Source organism: Cucurbita maxima, unplaced genomic scaffold (genome assembly GCF_002738345.1).
Source record: "Cucurbita maxima cultivar Rimu unplaced genomic scaffold, Cmax_1.0 Cma_Scf00004, whole genome shotgun sequence".
In the NCBI taxonomy this organism is placed as follows: domain Eukaryota; kingdom Viridiplantae; phylum Streptophyta; class Magnoliopsida; order Cucurbitales; family Cucurbitaceae; genus Cucurbita; species Cucurbita maxima.
The window spans coordinates 3,052,107-3,067,105 of NW_019272020.1; the positions used below are offsets into that span (position 1 = coordinate 3,052,107).

General features: G+C 36.8%; 2 protein-coding genes across 7 annotated transcripts; both read left to right on the forward strand.

Moving 5' to 3' along the window:
• Positions 1 to 1,793: 1,793 nt before the first annotated feature.
• Positions 1,794 to 3,076, forward strand: LOC111478059 (dof zinc finger protein DOF5.7-like). The gene has a single exon (XM_023122142.1). It carries the CDS (start codon positions 2,026 to 2,028, stop codon positions 2,971 to 2,973), a length of 948 nt encoding a protein of 315 aa, XP_022977910.1. The 5' UTR covers positions 1,794 to 2,025; the 3' UTR covers positions 2,974 to 3,076.
• A 1,548-nt stretch (positions 3,077 to 4,624) lies between these two features.
• Positions 4,625 to 14,794, forward strand: LOC111478665. Of its 6 annotated transcripts, none has more exons than XM_023123046.1 (21): positions 4,629 to 4,732; positions 4,994 to 5,142; positions 5,369 to 5,926; positions 6,376 to 6,470; positions 6,557 to 6,628; positions 6,714 to 6,875; positions 6,960 to 7,038; positions 7,134 to 7,288; positions 8,640 to 8,703; positions 9,509 to 9,588; positions 9,893 to 9,958; positions 10,288 to 10,338; positions 10,439 to 10,590; positions 11,418 to 11,508; positions 11,830 to 11,910; positions 12,018 to 12,095; positions 12,246 to 12,281; positions 12,368 to 12,411; positions 12,742 to 12,820; positions 13,110 to 13,158; positions 13,308 to 14,794. In XM_023123046.1, the coding sequence occupies exons 3-21, from the start codon at positions 5,392 to 5,394 to the stop codon at positions 14,408 to 14,410; spliced, it is 3,072 nt and encodes a 1,023-aa protein (XP_022978814.1). In that variant the 5' UTR covers positions 4,629 to 4,732; positions 4,994 to 5,142; positions 5,369 to 5,391; the 3' UTR covers positions 14,411 to 14,794. The 6 variants fall into 6 exon arrangements, with proteins under 6 accessions (XP_022978816.1, XP_022978814.1, XP_022978820.1 ...); XM_023123052.1 differs by having other exon boundaries at positions 13,317 to 14,794; XM_023123050.1 differs by having other exon boundaries at positions 6,560 to 6,628.
• The last annotated feature ends 205 nt before the right edge of the window (positions 14,795 to 14,999 follow it).

Below are 14,999 nucleotides of genomic sequence, written 5' to 3' on the forward strand. Positions count from 1 at the left end.
CACAGTTGACGGTGTGCGAGTCAACCAAAAAAGCACGCCGAAACCCGCATTTCACATGCTAAAATGTCCTACACGTCACTCCAGTATGAACGCTTGAGTTGAAATAATGTCCGCAGAAAACTAGGAAGACTAGAAGAATCCAGAATGCCAACACATTCCACATGCTTCCCATTGAAAATATGGCATATATCGAAGGGCCTTCGCAAATCAAAGTCATTGCAAAATTCGTATTTGCTATCTGGGCCCAATAAAAATATCCAAGAATCCTCTTGGGTCTCCGGATGGGCTAGCTTTATACAAAGGGTTGCTGCTTATCCTAATCTGGATGAATGTGAGAAGCTGCTTATCCTAATCTTTGTCGCTGCCATAATTGGGTCAATGCCTTAAAGCTAGAAAGCTAGAAAATTTAGGGAATTAAAACAAAGAACCATGGTCGAAATTGATTTTAAATGATCTGAATAGGTTTTGAATTGATTATGAACCTTACCCAAATGATATTTTTCCCATAATCCGTATGTCAAAGTGTTAGCCAGATTGAAACAAAATGGGATAGGAGGAGGAGACGAAGAAGAGCACCGTGGCAGAGGGGGTTGGGTTTATTGGCAATTGCAGAAGCAGAGTCAGAGCACGCCTAGCCGTACTACTCTTGGAAGGCGACCATACCGAGAGCAAAACACACAAAGTTTACCCATTGGATAAAGCTACGAAAGGAAGAGTGCGCGAGTGTGTGAATCCCATGTCTCACATTGCAGGCTGATGGCGATCGATCATCTTCATTCCAACCCCTCTTCTTTCTGTATCCATCTAAATTCATACAATTATTAATATCAAAATAATGTCTCCTACCACCATTCCACAAGTGGATGTTACATAAAATTATAAATAAAAACCTGATATTGCACAGACCAAATATAATAATGTGTTTCTGTTAAACTTTTATGTATATTCCTTATTAAACCTTCAAAATGGAGATCTCATCTGGGCAGACGGCCCTAAGTAACCGGCTAAAATACAATATCGGTTAGTCGTGGGCTTTACTAAATTATTTTAAAAAAACAAACGAAGAACACAGCCCTTTTAAAAATTAAACTAGAATGGAAGAGTGGGACCAAAATGAATGGGCGGGTTAAAAAACTATTGTCAAAGGTAAGGCGCGCGTGTAAAGTTGGTCCAAGATGGATGGATAGAAAGGGGGAGAGAGAGGGGTGTGGGGGGACACATATATTGAGTTGAAAAGGGACTGTACAAGGGAAGGGAAATAGACAAAGATGCTTGGAGTGGCAGAACTTGACACCACCTCGTCTCTGCTCCCCTTAATTTCTTCTTCTGCCGCTGCTGGGCTTACCCAAAACACCCACCACACCACCTTTGCTTCATAACTCTCCCCCATTTTCTTTATAATATCAGCTTTCTACTACTCAACGTATTATATATTCATACATTGCATGATTATAAATAACACTTTTATCTAATACCATTTTCTCATCTGGGATGAACAGAGTCGAAGATTTAATATGGTATTTCAAAATTTGAAAAATTAAATGAATTTATAAACCTGTTGTGTAGTGTAATGTGAAACGTACAATCCAAGAACCATTTTAGGAAGCAAGGTTCACCAAATGTATTTGATCATTCAATGAATCTCAAGAGAAGATGATCAATTGGTTGATTTTTTTTTTTTTTTTTTTTGGATGGGATTAATATGTATATTCCATTCAGAATTCAGATCTGAGAAATATAAAAAGAGAACCCAACTTTCACCCATTTAATTTAAAAATCACAGACGGGTTCCTCTTTGATGAAAATCACAGGCAGCCATCAGCCTTCTTTTTCTCTTCCCTCTCTTGTTTCCCATGCATGACTCCCGCCCCATTTATTTCGCTTTGCCATCTTCACTACGAAACTCAACAACCCCGACCGCACCCCTCCAACTATTTCCTGCCCCTTCTTCTTCTTCTTCTTCTTCTTCCCTCCATTTTTGTCTCCCAAAAAGCTGTCTCCAATTGATAACCAAGAATTCGATAGATGTTGCCGGAAAAAGCAGAGGTCGGGGGTTGCCGGTCGAAAAATGATCAGACAAAGCCGACATCAGATCATCAGCAGGCACTCAAATGTCCTCGTTGCGATTCCCCCAATACCAAATTCTGTTACTACAACAACTACAGCCTAACTCAGCCTAGGCATTTCTGCAAGACCTGCCGCAGATACTGGACTAAGGGTGGGGCGTTGCGCAACGTTCCTGTTGGCGGCGGCTGTCGGAGAAACAAGAAGGTCAAAGCATCATCGTCGTTTAGGCTTCAGACATCCAAGGACGACTCCGGTTCGTCCAACCCGGAAATTGGCCGGTTGGGTTTCTTCGTCAACGGGTTTGCATCGAGTCAGCTAGGTGGAAATCAAAACTCGGGGTTCTCCCCTGTTCCGTCGACTGGTCTCTATGATCAGTTTGGAGGTTTTTCTCTCGACCAAACGAGGAGCCCAAATTCCATGAATCCTTCGACCGGATTTATTAATTCCCTGAATTTGGACACGAGTCTCGCGTCTTCCATCGAATCTTTGAGCTCCATGAATCAAGACCTCCACTGGAAGCTGCAGCAACAAAGGCTGACTATGCTATTGGGCGGACACAACAGTACCGCCACTAATAAAAACAGAGGAGTTTCCTCTCCAATCCCACTTGAAGATCACGCCCAAGAACTGAACCCAGGCTCGTTTCGGAATCTCGAGATCTCCAAACCAGATGCTTTCAATTCTTCCGGTTTCAACAATGCAAGAGAAGAAACAGTAGTCGGAGCCGGAGGAGATTCTGCGGCGGCCGATGAGTGGTTCTTTGGGGATTCTTATGCACCCTCCTCAATGATGGCAGGCACGGTGGGTGCAGCGGCAGCGGGATATAACTCCGGTGACAGCGCTGCGGCGGGGTGCGACGGTGTTCGAGAGTGGCACGATTTGCATCAGTACACCCATTTACCGTAGACCTGAAGGTAACCCCCCACGTAAAGAAATCAAGAGACTAATGTTGTGATAAAATCAAATGTGGATATAAAAGTGATGAATGTATTGAGATGAATTTTCTGGCGATTGTTTTGTTAGAAAATACAAAGAAAGGGTGTTTAAATTATTTAATAAATTTCGAGTGTTTAAATTAATTAAATCCATGAAGAAAGCTTTCATAAGTTCTCAACTTACACGTCTCTATGGTACATGAAGCATGTTCATGTTGTGTATAAAATAAATTAATACGCAATGTAAAAATGAATAGTACCACCGAATTCGCAGTTCACCCCTTTTCAAATGGACGGTGGAGATTAAATCCATCGATGAAAGATGTTGCTGTCAGTCCACGCTGTCGCGACGAGAATTAGGACGTGTCGGCGTCGTGGCGTTGCCGTTTAACGTTTTTTTTTTTTTTTTTGGATTTGCTGTTGCATGCATGCATGCATTGCATCGCATTGCAGTGAGCTGCGTTGCTACTTTCCAGCGCGCGTTATCTGCTCCTTTTCAACACCTTCCCCCTCTTCCTTTTTTTGGTTGACTTCAGGATTAATGCGTTACGGATACCATTCATTTATTTATTTCTAGTATTAAAAGCTTGTTAATGCTTGTTTTAGGAATACAATAAGATAATAATATCTAAATTTATAAAGCTAATTTAATTTATTTTAAATGATGGTAGGTATATATGAGATTAAATTTTGGTTAATTCAACTTGTTATATTAAATAGTGTTGTTATATAAATAGTAGATAATATAAGTAATGTATTTATGTTGTTTATAAATTCGTTATAAAGTATATCGTTCTAATAATGTGTGTATATCATCGTGTGCTCGATATAGAGTATATCAATGATATATATGTTGATGATATGTATACTAGTGATGTTTCGATAGCGATCCAAATGTATCGTGGTGTATGATGAATATATCAGTAGTTTGTTTCAAGAACGGGTCAATGATATATCACACCCTCATTAAAATACAATTTCAAGTATAAAATATTGGTGCATTAATAGTATATCAACATTTATTCGAAATTTGTTTCAAGCATAATATTGGTGCAGTAATATCATATAAATAATATTTATGTCATTGAATTATATAATATATAGTATATTATTGATGCATCAATAATGAAACATATTATACCAGCAATGCATCAACATGTTATGTCAGTAATGAGTAAGAGTATTTTATAAATTTAGTTACTCAAGCTATGTCATTGTTTTATGTTTGGACCAACAAAATTGAACCATTTGTGCAATATTTCATTTTTTGTACTAAATATAATTTTTTTTAGATCAAGGATACTAAAAAAAATATTAATTAGAAGATGATACTAATTTTTTATATCTACTTCTAACAATAAATATTTTTAAAAAGTTAAAAAAGAGTATTAATTTAAAATTTAAAAAATTAAAATAGTCTTGCCCGGATAGCGATTGACTAAAAAAACCCACACCGAAGAAGGCCTTAGGATCTAAAGTATCCAATCGTCCACTTTCAACTGAGCGCGTGAAAGACACTGGTCAATCATCAAGCTCCACAGTGGTTGATCTCGATTTATTTCTCACACGCGACCTAATCAATCGCGTGCAACTGGTTCCCGTCCCTGAACTCCGGTGCAAGGGCGTCCAAGATTGTTTAAAAAAAAAAAAACGGGGAGTGTTCCCGATCTTTTTTCAGTTTCCAGCCCGCCAGTCAAAATTTCACTTCAACTTTTCTCCCCCCTCATGAGGTAGTTCTCTTGCTCCTCTACTAGATTTCTAATTTGTGGTCTTTTTTCTTTTGGTGATCATGAAATTATACTAATTGCTTCACTGAAAGTAGTGCTAGTCCGACGGATCTATATCCTCTTGCATCCTTAAAACTTGGATCGTCTCTTTCTTTCTTTCTTTTTTTTTTTTTTTTTGCGCAAACCGAGTGGAACCGTCGTTGTGAAGTTTCTTATTTGTTTTGTTCTAATTCTAAGATGCTTATTTTTCTTTGGAATTGCTAGTAAGGGTGCACAAATGAGCTTCGTTGTCTTCTAAGGTGAAGCTCAACTCGTCTTGTAGCTCTTACGAACTATTTCACGAGGTGCTAGGTGGATTAAAATTCCAAGTATTAGCTTAGGTTGCTGAATGAAATTGGTGGAAATATTGTCTGGTAATTTGTTATGCAAAATTCTTCCCTTTTAAGCTGTGTTCTGGTAATTTCTTACGGGATTATTCATGGTTATTATTTATGGTTGTTTGCAGTGTAGTCTAGAAGTTAGGTCCGATTCCATTGTTTTTAGTTTTTATTTTGCTCTCTTGTAAATCATTAATGATTAAAAGTTTCACATTTCTCATTCCTAGCCATTGTATTTTTTATTGTTCTGTATTCCCATCAGATTGAATTGTTACTATATGTAAGATGGGTACTCAAAGTCAAACAGGATTGGTTGCACACAAGAAGATGCTTCCTCCTCAACCGGGAAGATTTGATGATCGTGAAGATCTCATTAAATATGTTCGTGACTTTGGTGCTGATCAGGGATATGTGGTAACAATTAAGAAGTCTAGGAAAGATAGAAGGGTCATCCTTGGTTGTGATAGAGGAGGTCTGTACCGTAACAGGCGTAAGATTGACGAGAGTCGGCGCAAAAGGAAAGCTAGCTCACGCTTGATAAATTGCCCATTTGAAGCAATTGGCAAGAAGGAAGATGATGCCTGGATGCTTACCATTAAAAATGGGGACCATAACCACGAGCCCTTAAAAGACATGTCAGAGCATCCTTACAGTCGCCGTTTTACTGAGGATGAAGTAAGGCAAATAAAACTGATGACTGAAGCTGGTATAAAACCACGCCAAGTGCTTAAAGCTCTCAAACAACATAATCCAGATTTGCAGTCAACACCAAGGCATTTGTACAACCTCAAAGCCAAAATTCGACAAGGAAATCTATCAGGTTATAACTTGTATCTAACTTTTCTGGGAAAAGAATCATTGCTTACCAATGTGGGAGACAAGAAAAAAAAAAAAGAAAAAGAAAAAAAAAAAGAAAAAGAAAAAAAAAGACGGGATATGTGTTGCCATAGGCTCTTGATGGAGGTCGCATCAAAACTGAATCCTAATGTTTTTCTATTCTGGCCACATGGTTGGTTTTGGTTTTTCTTTTCCTCAGGTGCATCTCATCCTAATTTCAAGTCGGTGGAGCAATTTTAGTTTATTAGGTGGCATAAGATCTTGAATTTCTTTATTCTTATCATGATTATTCATACTACTGTACATCCATTTTTGGTTCAACAATTAGATATGATAAATGAGAACGTTAACTTTCAATACTTTTGTAATATGGAGCATAACTTCTTTTCTGAAACTCAAGTCTCTTAAGCAATCCTAATTTTTATTTTTCAGAAAAGAATTTCAAGTCATGGAGACCTAATATTTCACTTCATGCAAATAGTAGTCATACTGTTATTGGGGATACGGTCAAGCAAACGCATCAGCTGGTAAGGTCCTATACTACTATTTTATTTGTTTCAATATATACACATATTTGACTGACTCAGGTGATGAGTAATTGTTTGAATTGTAGATGGTTCCTAATTTAATTGGAGGGGAGTTCTTAGATTCGCACAACTGTCCAGTGGTTGATGTTATCAATCCAGTAAGCTCTATATTTCAGACAACTTATTTGTTCATAGATGGGGGTTTACATGTCAATCATGGTGTGCCCTCTACTTTTGGGTTAGGCAACACAAGAAGTTGTTTCTCATGTTCCTTTAACAACCTATGAAGAGTTTAAGGCCGCAGTTAATGCAGCCAAACAAGCCTTTCCCTCATGGAAAAACACACCGATTTCTACTCGTCAATGTGTTATGTTTAAGTTCCAGGAGCTCATCCTCAGAGACATGGTTAGTATTCGTCATTTCCTTTTCAGAATCATTTGAAACATATAAACCTTGATTTTTTGATATGGCAAGAATTCTTGTTATTAGGATAAGCTTGTGACAAATATTGTCACAGAACAGGGAAAAACATTAAAGGATGCTCAAAATGATATCATCTGTGGTTTAGGTTGGTATATTCACTTATTTTATCTTTGTGCATCATCACATCACGCGATCACATATGAAAAGATTGCACTCATTTGCATTCTGTTTTTCCTGAAGAGGTGGTTAAACATGTTTGTGGATTGGCCACTATGCAAATGGGGGAGTTCGTCCCTAATGCATCTGATGGAATTGACTCGTATTGCATCCGAGATCCAATAGGTGTTTGTGCTGGGATCTGCTCTTTTAACCATCCAGCAACAGTTTCCTTATGGGTATGCCCCTGTGCTTTCTCTTTGATTCTATTGACATTCATTCCTTTTCCCACCTCCCTTCTTTATTCAATATTTTTACCTGATATAAATGTATTATGCAGTATCTGTATAAATACATTAGAACGATCTGTTTTCATAATTAATAACCTTAACCCATTTCCTTTTGTGACAAATTTGAGCTACTATCTTTGAATCTTGAACTACAAATAGATTCTAGAAGAAAATGCTCGGCTTATATATTCATGTATGCATTTGTTTTCTTTTTATACCCACCTCCTACATGTCATACTTTATAACTACATATTAATCAACATAACTAAGTTACTCCCACCGCCCGAGGAGTGCCCTAGTGGTTAGGGCTTGGGACGTTTAGAGTTACCCTCCAAGATCCTGGCTTCATGCTCTTATTTTGAAAATATGAAAACCTTAAAACTTAAAACCTTTAGTGTCTCTTGGGGTGGTTGGAGTCTCTTTAAACATTGGAGGAGGGAGATGAGCTGAATGTAAGGAGGGGAGCCTTCAATCCTATGTATAAAAGAACACAACTAATTTATATATAAAAAGAAAACGTTAAATTTATTATTCAAGAAGTTTTGGTGGAAATGTACATAAAACCTTTTAAACTAAAGAAATAATGGAAATTTAGGTGCATGAGACTAACATTCACAAGAAAGCCACTCTTAGAGATATGGGAAAAATAATGCAAGCATAATGAAAGTGTAACTGATGAAAGAAAAACAATGCTATTTTTAAAATACTAATAAATATGATAATTTTTTTTCTTACTAAGTAATACTTCAATGAAATTATGTTAATGAGACAATTAAGTGAGGTTTGTGAATCAAAAGATAATTCTTGGACATGATTTGAAATCTTTAATCTTATATTTTAAAATTTTCATGTGTCTAAAATTATTTTTGATTCAAATAAGGGAAATACAGACATTGGTATGAAAATGAGAATGAAATGACCCTATTGAGTTTTTTCTCCTATAGCATCATTTGTATATTATAGATTATATTTTTAAAGTTTTAGGTTATTACAAGTTTGACTTTGGAACTTTTAGGGTTGTGTCTAACATAGACCCCTCTACTTTAAAAAATTATCTAGTAGGTCTCTAAACATTCAATTTTGTTTTTTATGAGTCTTTGAAATAATAATAATAATAAAAAGCGTCTAGTAGAATTCTCAAGTTTGGAGACCAACTCGAAAAGTATAGAGATCAACCTTGTAATTTAATCTAAGTTTTATGTTCTATCAAGTTCTTTCATGTACTTGAGAATCTTTGCTTTACAAATTTATAAAATAATTTGGAATGCTGAGTGCTAAGAATGTTATCCTTGCAACGCAGATGTTTCCGGTTGCAGTTACATGTGGCAATACATTTGTTCTTAAGCCATGTGAAACATACCCGGGTATGTATCAGAACCTATCTCTTTCTCGTTATAGTGCACTTGGTCTATGAAGTTCCCACATTTGCAGCAGAAATGAATTCGTTTTTTTCCTATTAATTTTTGCTGCCATTCACATCCAGTTGGTCAATTGCCAAATCGAGTCAGTTTATTGAAAAGCAGTATAAATGTTATTATTGTTAAGTCGATTCTACATAAGCTGGCATAAGTGTTGATAAATAATGTTGGGTTCTTAGATTTTGGAGTTGGTTAGGATAGCTCAGATTGTTTATAATTATAATATGCACATCCAGCATACCTAGGTTTTGTATCTTAATCTTTTATATGTTGTAATTATACTCCTAGATGTCCCTAAATGTTTAGTATGGAGTGCATTTTCATGTGTATGTGGACTTGACTGCATCCCTCACATCCATGGTATGGTTACGTGGTAGTTATCATAACCGTTGGTTTTAGGCAGAATAAGTGGCATGCTATCTTATGTGATTTACCATCTGGGAATTGGAAATGTTTTTTTTTTTTTTTTAATTTCGCTAGCAACAAAAGTATTCATGTGGGGGGTTCGCTGTGATAGTAATGAAACTTGGCACTCTTCATGTAGATACCATTCCTCGATTGTATGTTATAAAATATATGTAAACTTATTTTGGTCTAATTCTTTTGGCATTTCTACGGTCAACATAAATCCAAAGGTTTTTTAGCATTGTGTTTCTTGTCATTTTATAATGTATGAATCTAGCGACAAATGCTTTTTATTTATATCCTGCACATCACAGTCTTTAGCAGTCTGTAATATTATCCATTTCAGGGGCTTCAATGTTGCTAGCTGCATTAGCAGTGGAGGCTGGCTTGCCTGATGGTGTTCTAAATATTGTTCATGGAACCCATGTAAGATGGTTCAATAGGGAGCTATTGTTTCTTTTTGATTGGCGTCTAGTTGGCATACTTCCTGAGTTAATTTTCTATTATTTGTAGTTAATTACGCAAATAACAAACATGTTATGTTATTATTTCAAACAATGTTAACTTTCCCACCTTCTGTTGTATGGAGTTTTTTACTCTTTTTATTTCTTGTATGATTTTACTCTTTTCATTCATGTATGATTTTACTCTTTTCATTCATGTATTACTTCATAGTCGGTTCTTTCTGATTCATGTTATCCCCATTTTTTGTTTTTAATTCTCTGGTCAGGAGATCATAAACTATATATGTGACGATGGGGACATAAAAGCCATATCTTTTGCCAGTTCATGTTCTGTAAGTGCTTCTCTTTATTAATAGACATGAAATGCCTAATGACAAAATGCAATTAGATATATTTGACGGGGCCATAATAAGTATTGGTAAGAGCACATATAAATTTCTTTAATTAGCTGTTCTTTAGTTTTATGAATACTTCTCATGTAATTTCCTTTATGTTCAAATTTTATGACTACTTTTCTTTATGATTGAAACACTTCGCACATATATTTCATTCTTGTCAATGATTGAAAAGAAAACTTTCTTGCAAGTTTAGTATGTTTTGGTCGACTATTCTGAATTTTTATTTTCTTCTCTTTTTACTTTACTGTTTATTTTATTTAAAGGCTGGAAAGAACATATATGCTAGGGCCGCTGCTACGGGAAAGCAAGTTCAGGTGAATCCTATTTGTTCATCTACTGATATGTTTCTTTTGGTAAAGGTTTTACAATGGGGGTTATTGAATAATTTGGCTGATATTTATGTTGATTGCTTAGTCTCACTTAGGAGGCAAGAGCCATGCAATTATTATGCCTGATGCTAACATGGAGGCTACTTTAAATGCTCTGGTTGATGCTGGATTCGGTACTTCTGGACAGACATGTATGGCTATCAACATTGTTGTCTCCGTTGGGAGTTCAATTCTATGGTATAATGACTCTTTTGTTCATCGCAATCCTTATTTTATCCTCCTTTTCTTTCCTTCTGGAATTTGTCTTCTTGATTGAGTTCATCATCTCTGGACAATTAGAATTCAAAATTCATCGTCTTATGGACACTTTTCTATTTGCCTATCCTTGTAGTACCCAGTTTGTTGAGATTTGGTCTTGAGCTTCTTGTTCTGGTATCTACCTAATCTCTTGCTATGAACTATTCCGGACTTTTTTTAATCTTAATTTTCAAGTTCAAGATCCTTGGGAAAAGATGTATTTTATAAGAATCAGAGTATGAATTTGTGGTTGCAAGCTTAGCCAGATTGGTTTCCTATGAGTGAGAGTATGTCTTAAGAAGATTAGCTTTCAAAAATCATTACCGTAGTCATAAAAAGCTATCTTAGACAGCCACGTGACACCTAAGTGTTTTGCTGGTGCAGGGATCCGTTTACTCCACAGTATGTGCATTATGAAGCTTAACCACTTTTGTTAACTGTTGTGCCTCACAACATTTCTACAAGTGTCAAATATGCAGCATATGCTTTTTAATTCCCAACTGCATTTGGACTTCTTCCTTCTTTCTATTTGTAAATTGGATTTTCACTGAACTTCAGAAAACAACAAATTAACAGTAACTTTGGTATTGTGAAAATTATAAAAATTGGACGGTCTGCTTCTACTTACCGATGGCATGTTGACCAATAGCTTGTCAAGTATTGTTCCTCGATAACTTATGAATGTTCTTTTCAGTTACGGTCCTTAGTCTTTAAATCTATTAGCATATGAGCTTTCTAGTTATTGGTATTCTACGATGATTTTCCAGGGAAAAAAAACTTGTGGAATGTGCCAAAGCACTTAAAGTGAATGTGGGGACAGATCCCAATGCTGACCTTGGTCCTGTAATTACCAAAGAGGTATGTGTTCAGAAAAACCTCTTAGTTTTCCTTTGGTTACGGTACCTATGGTTTGCACATGTAGGAGATTTTTTTTTTTTTTTTTTTTTTTTTTTTTTTTTTTTTTTTTTTTTTTTTTTTTTTTTTTGCGTCTCTATTTCTTTGATAATTTCGGCAAAGACTAAATTCTAACTTTTATTTGGATCTGAAACTTTGCCATTGATGCTGGTAGTCCATCGTATTCAACTGTCTGTACTTCTGGTGGTGGGACATCATGTCTTTATGTAGATGCACTATCGTTTCAACTATTAAATTAATTATCCTTGGAAAAAAAATCCACAGGTGAAAGATCGTTTTTGTAGATTAGTTCAAAGTGGCATTGAAGATGGTGCTAGACTTCTGCTTGACGGTAGAGATATTGTGGTACAAACTTGTTATTATTATGAGTTTGTTAAATAAATTCTACTACCTTACATTTGACGAATTTTAGAACTTCCTGGTGTTGATAAGATTTTTGCAATACTTTGTAGGTCCCAGGATATGAAAATGGAAATTTTGTTGGTCCAACCATTTTATCTGATGTAACAACGGACATGGAGTGCTACAAGGTATTCTTTTCTCTTTCTGTTGGAAGTATTCTAAAGGGATGTAATTGATATCTAAATCTCTTAGCATAAGAGGCTTGAAGTTAATATGTTTTCATTATTTTGACAGCATTCTGGTACATTAATTTTAACAGCAATATTTTGTGTCGTCAGGAAGAATTTCTTGGACCAGTTCTCCTTTGTATGCAGGTACTACCCAGTTTTTCATCCCATTGGTAAAATTACACGTTGTCTTCATCAGGCTGCTTATTGTTTTCTTTTGGTTTTACCGGCAGGCTGACAACCTAGAGGAGGCTATATCCATTGTAAACAGAAACAAGTACTTCTTTTAACTCTACTAAACTGAGGTGGTATTTAGATGGCATACTTAACCATTTTATAGTCATTGAGGTGCTGCATTCCATAACCCATTTTACCTCTGGTATTCCTTAATCGCCATTGAATTTTAACTTTTTCTATTTTAAATTTGTAGTACTTTCGTTTGAATCTTGATGTTGGTTGTAGCTTCTTGAAGCTGCTTTCCTTGAAGAAGTAAATTTGTAGGCCCTTTTTTGTTGACTCTTTTTTGATGATAAGGTGTTGCACGTGCAAAATTCCTCCTTTGTCATGGCTTCCCGGATATACGTTTAAACTACTCAATTTTCTTCAGGAACCGAAATGGAGCTTCCATATTCACAACTTCTGGCATTTATGCGAGGAAATTTCAGAGTGAAGTGGAAGTGGGAATGGTTAGTGATCATTTATTGGTGATACAAATTTCTATCCATTTAGATTTCGGTTGATGGACGCCCATGTAGATCGCTTGAATTATTTATGTTTTGCTCCGACATGTTAATTATAGCGTGTTGAGTGAAACCTTTGGACTTCGAGCATTTTCATGGAAGCTCTAAGCTGGTTTACAGCTGAACTAGTTTTTCACATCATAACCATATACCTAGCATATTTTATAATGTTAATGTCGGTTTCTTTCTCCTAAATATAATTTCATATTTGTTTTCCCTTCTAAATCCATTTCAGGTTGGTATCAATGTTGCTGTTACAGTTCCATTGCCATCTTCCTTTAATGGTTTGAAGCCATCTTCTGCTGTTGATCAAGTTTTCTTTTTCAGTTCAAATTTTCCATCTCTTTGATTCCTCCTTTCTGCCTTGCAATATTATCCTTCATTTCTTTTGTCCATCACTTTCTCCTCTCACTGTCTTAATTTTAATTTGAAGATAAGGCAGGCCTGGAATTTTACACCAAATTGAAAAGAGTGGCTCAACAGTGGAAGAACTCAGCAGGCATTGGAGTCTCAATGACGGCGTCTTCACCATCTGAGAGCCATTTGAGACCCCGTACTGTACCTTCCACGTTAGTTTCAACATCTGAGAAAGATTCACCTGGTGGGCGGCACCGAAGTTTACCCCCGTTGTCTTCCACATCTGAGAGGGATTCACCTAGCGATGCTGTATTGCTGCCAGACCCTCGACTATCTCAGACAGATTTAGCCAATGAAAGAGCCACCTCCTCTCCGCCGTCTCCTGATAGGGACTTGCACGGTCAGGGACTGTCCCTGATTTCTACCTTGTCATCAGAGGGGGACATATCCAACCAAGATTTGTCTCCTGCTATGCTTTTAACAGGGGATAGAGAATTGCCTGGCCAAGCTATGTCAGTGTCAACATCCCGATCATCTGAGAGAATGCACATATCTCAGAAATGTCATTGGAGCGAATCCCTGAGGGCCGATTCCATTCCATCCAGTTCTGAGAGGATCAAAGGGCAGGCATCTCGAACTACTCCTCCTGCTTTGGTTTTAGCAGCAGAGGGGTTCTACGTGCCTACATCTCATGACAGTAATTGTCTGATTACCCATGGAAGTGATAGTACAGTTCCATCTCGAAGAATCGACAGCATGTGCCAATCATCAGAAAGAGTATACATGCTGGCAACTTCCCATCTGAACGACAGTATGAGTCAAACATTGCGGAGAACTGATACGCCCTTATTTTCTTCTTCTAATGGAAAAGATCACATCAGCTTGGACTCTCAAACCGACGCTGCTTTGCAATCAGATAGAATGTACTTGTCTAGCTTGTCTGAGAGGGACGGTAATATGGCTTCAGCTTCTTCTTTAACATCCACTTCAGAACGAATGTATATACCTCCATTAGGTTATAGAAATGCAGGCATGCCACCAAAATCGGAATGGTTATGTATTCCCACGCCTGCTTTATCTGAGAGAATGTATTCACAAGGGCCAATAGTTTCAGCAGATGAATCTCAAGACCAAGGAGCATCATTGACACTGCCTACATCCAAGAAATACGAACACTAGTACCTAGGATAGCCAAATTCCCAGTTTTCCCCCTATCAACAAATTACTAACCATTTTTCTCTTGGAGAAGAAGTTCGTTCAAGGCCATTAACTTGATTTCGCGCTGTTTTCTAGATCTAAAAGTTTCTCAGCAGCCATTGCTTCTTGGACTATATTGGTCTACATGCATTGATTCTCAAATAGGCTATATGGGTTTTTAGTTTTAAACCTTGGTAGTTCCAAGCCAAGAGTAAGAGTTTACCCTCCTTTTCCCTCTCTTGTACACCCAGTTTAAATAATTGTGGTTCCTTTACACTCTTTCTATTTTAGCCCATTACTTTCAAATGTCTAACTATAGTCTCCATATTACTATATCTTAAGGAATGTTAAAATTAGTTTCTACTATTAGTTTATGATTAATTAATTTTTCTTAGCAAATTTAGCTTCTATTCGCCTATTTTCTGTCAACTTTAAAAATTATTCCCATTGTGTCTTGCTGAAATCGCCGAGAAGAGCCATACAAAGAGAAACGGACGTCACGCAAAAGTAGAAGCCGTCCGAGCCCGGCGTCACGGCCGCACAAAATCTTTAAAGAACGCGTATATGCTAA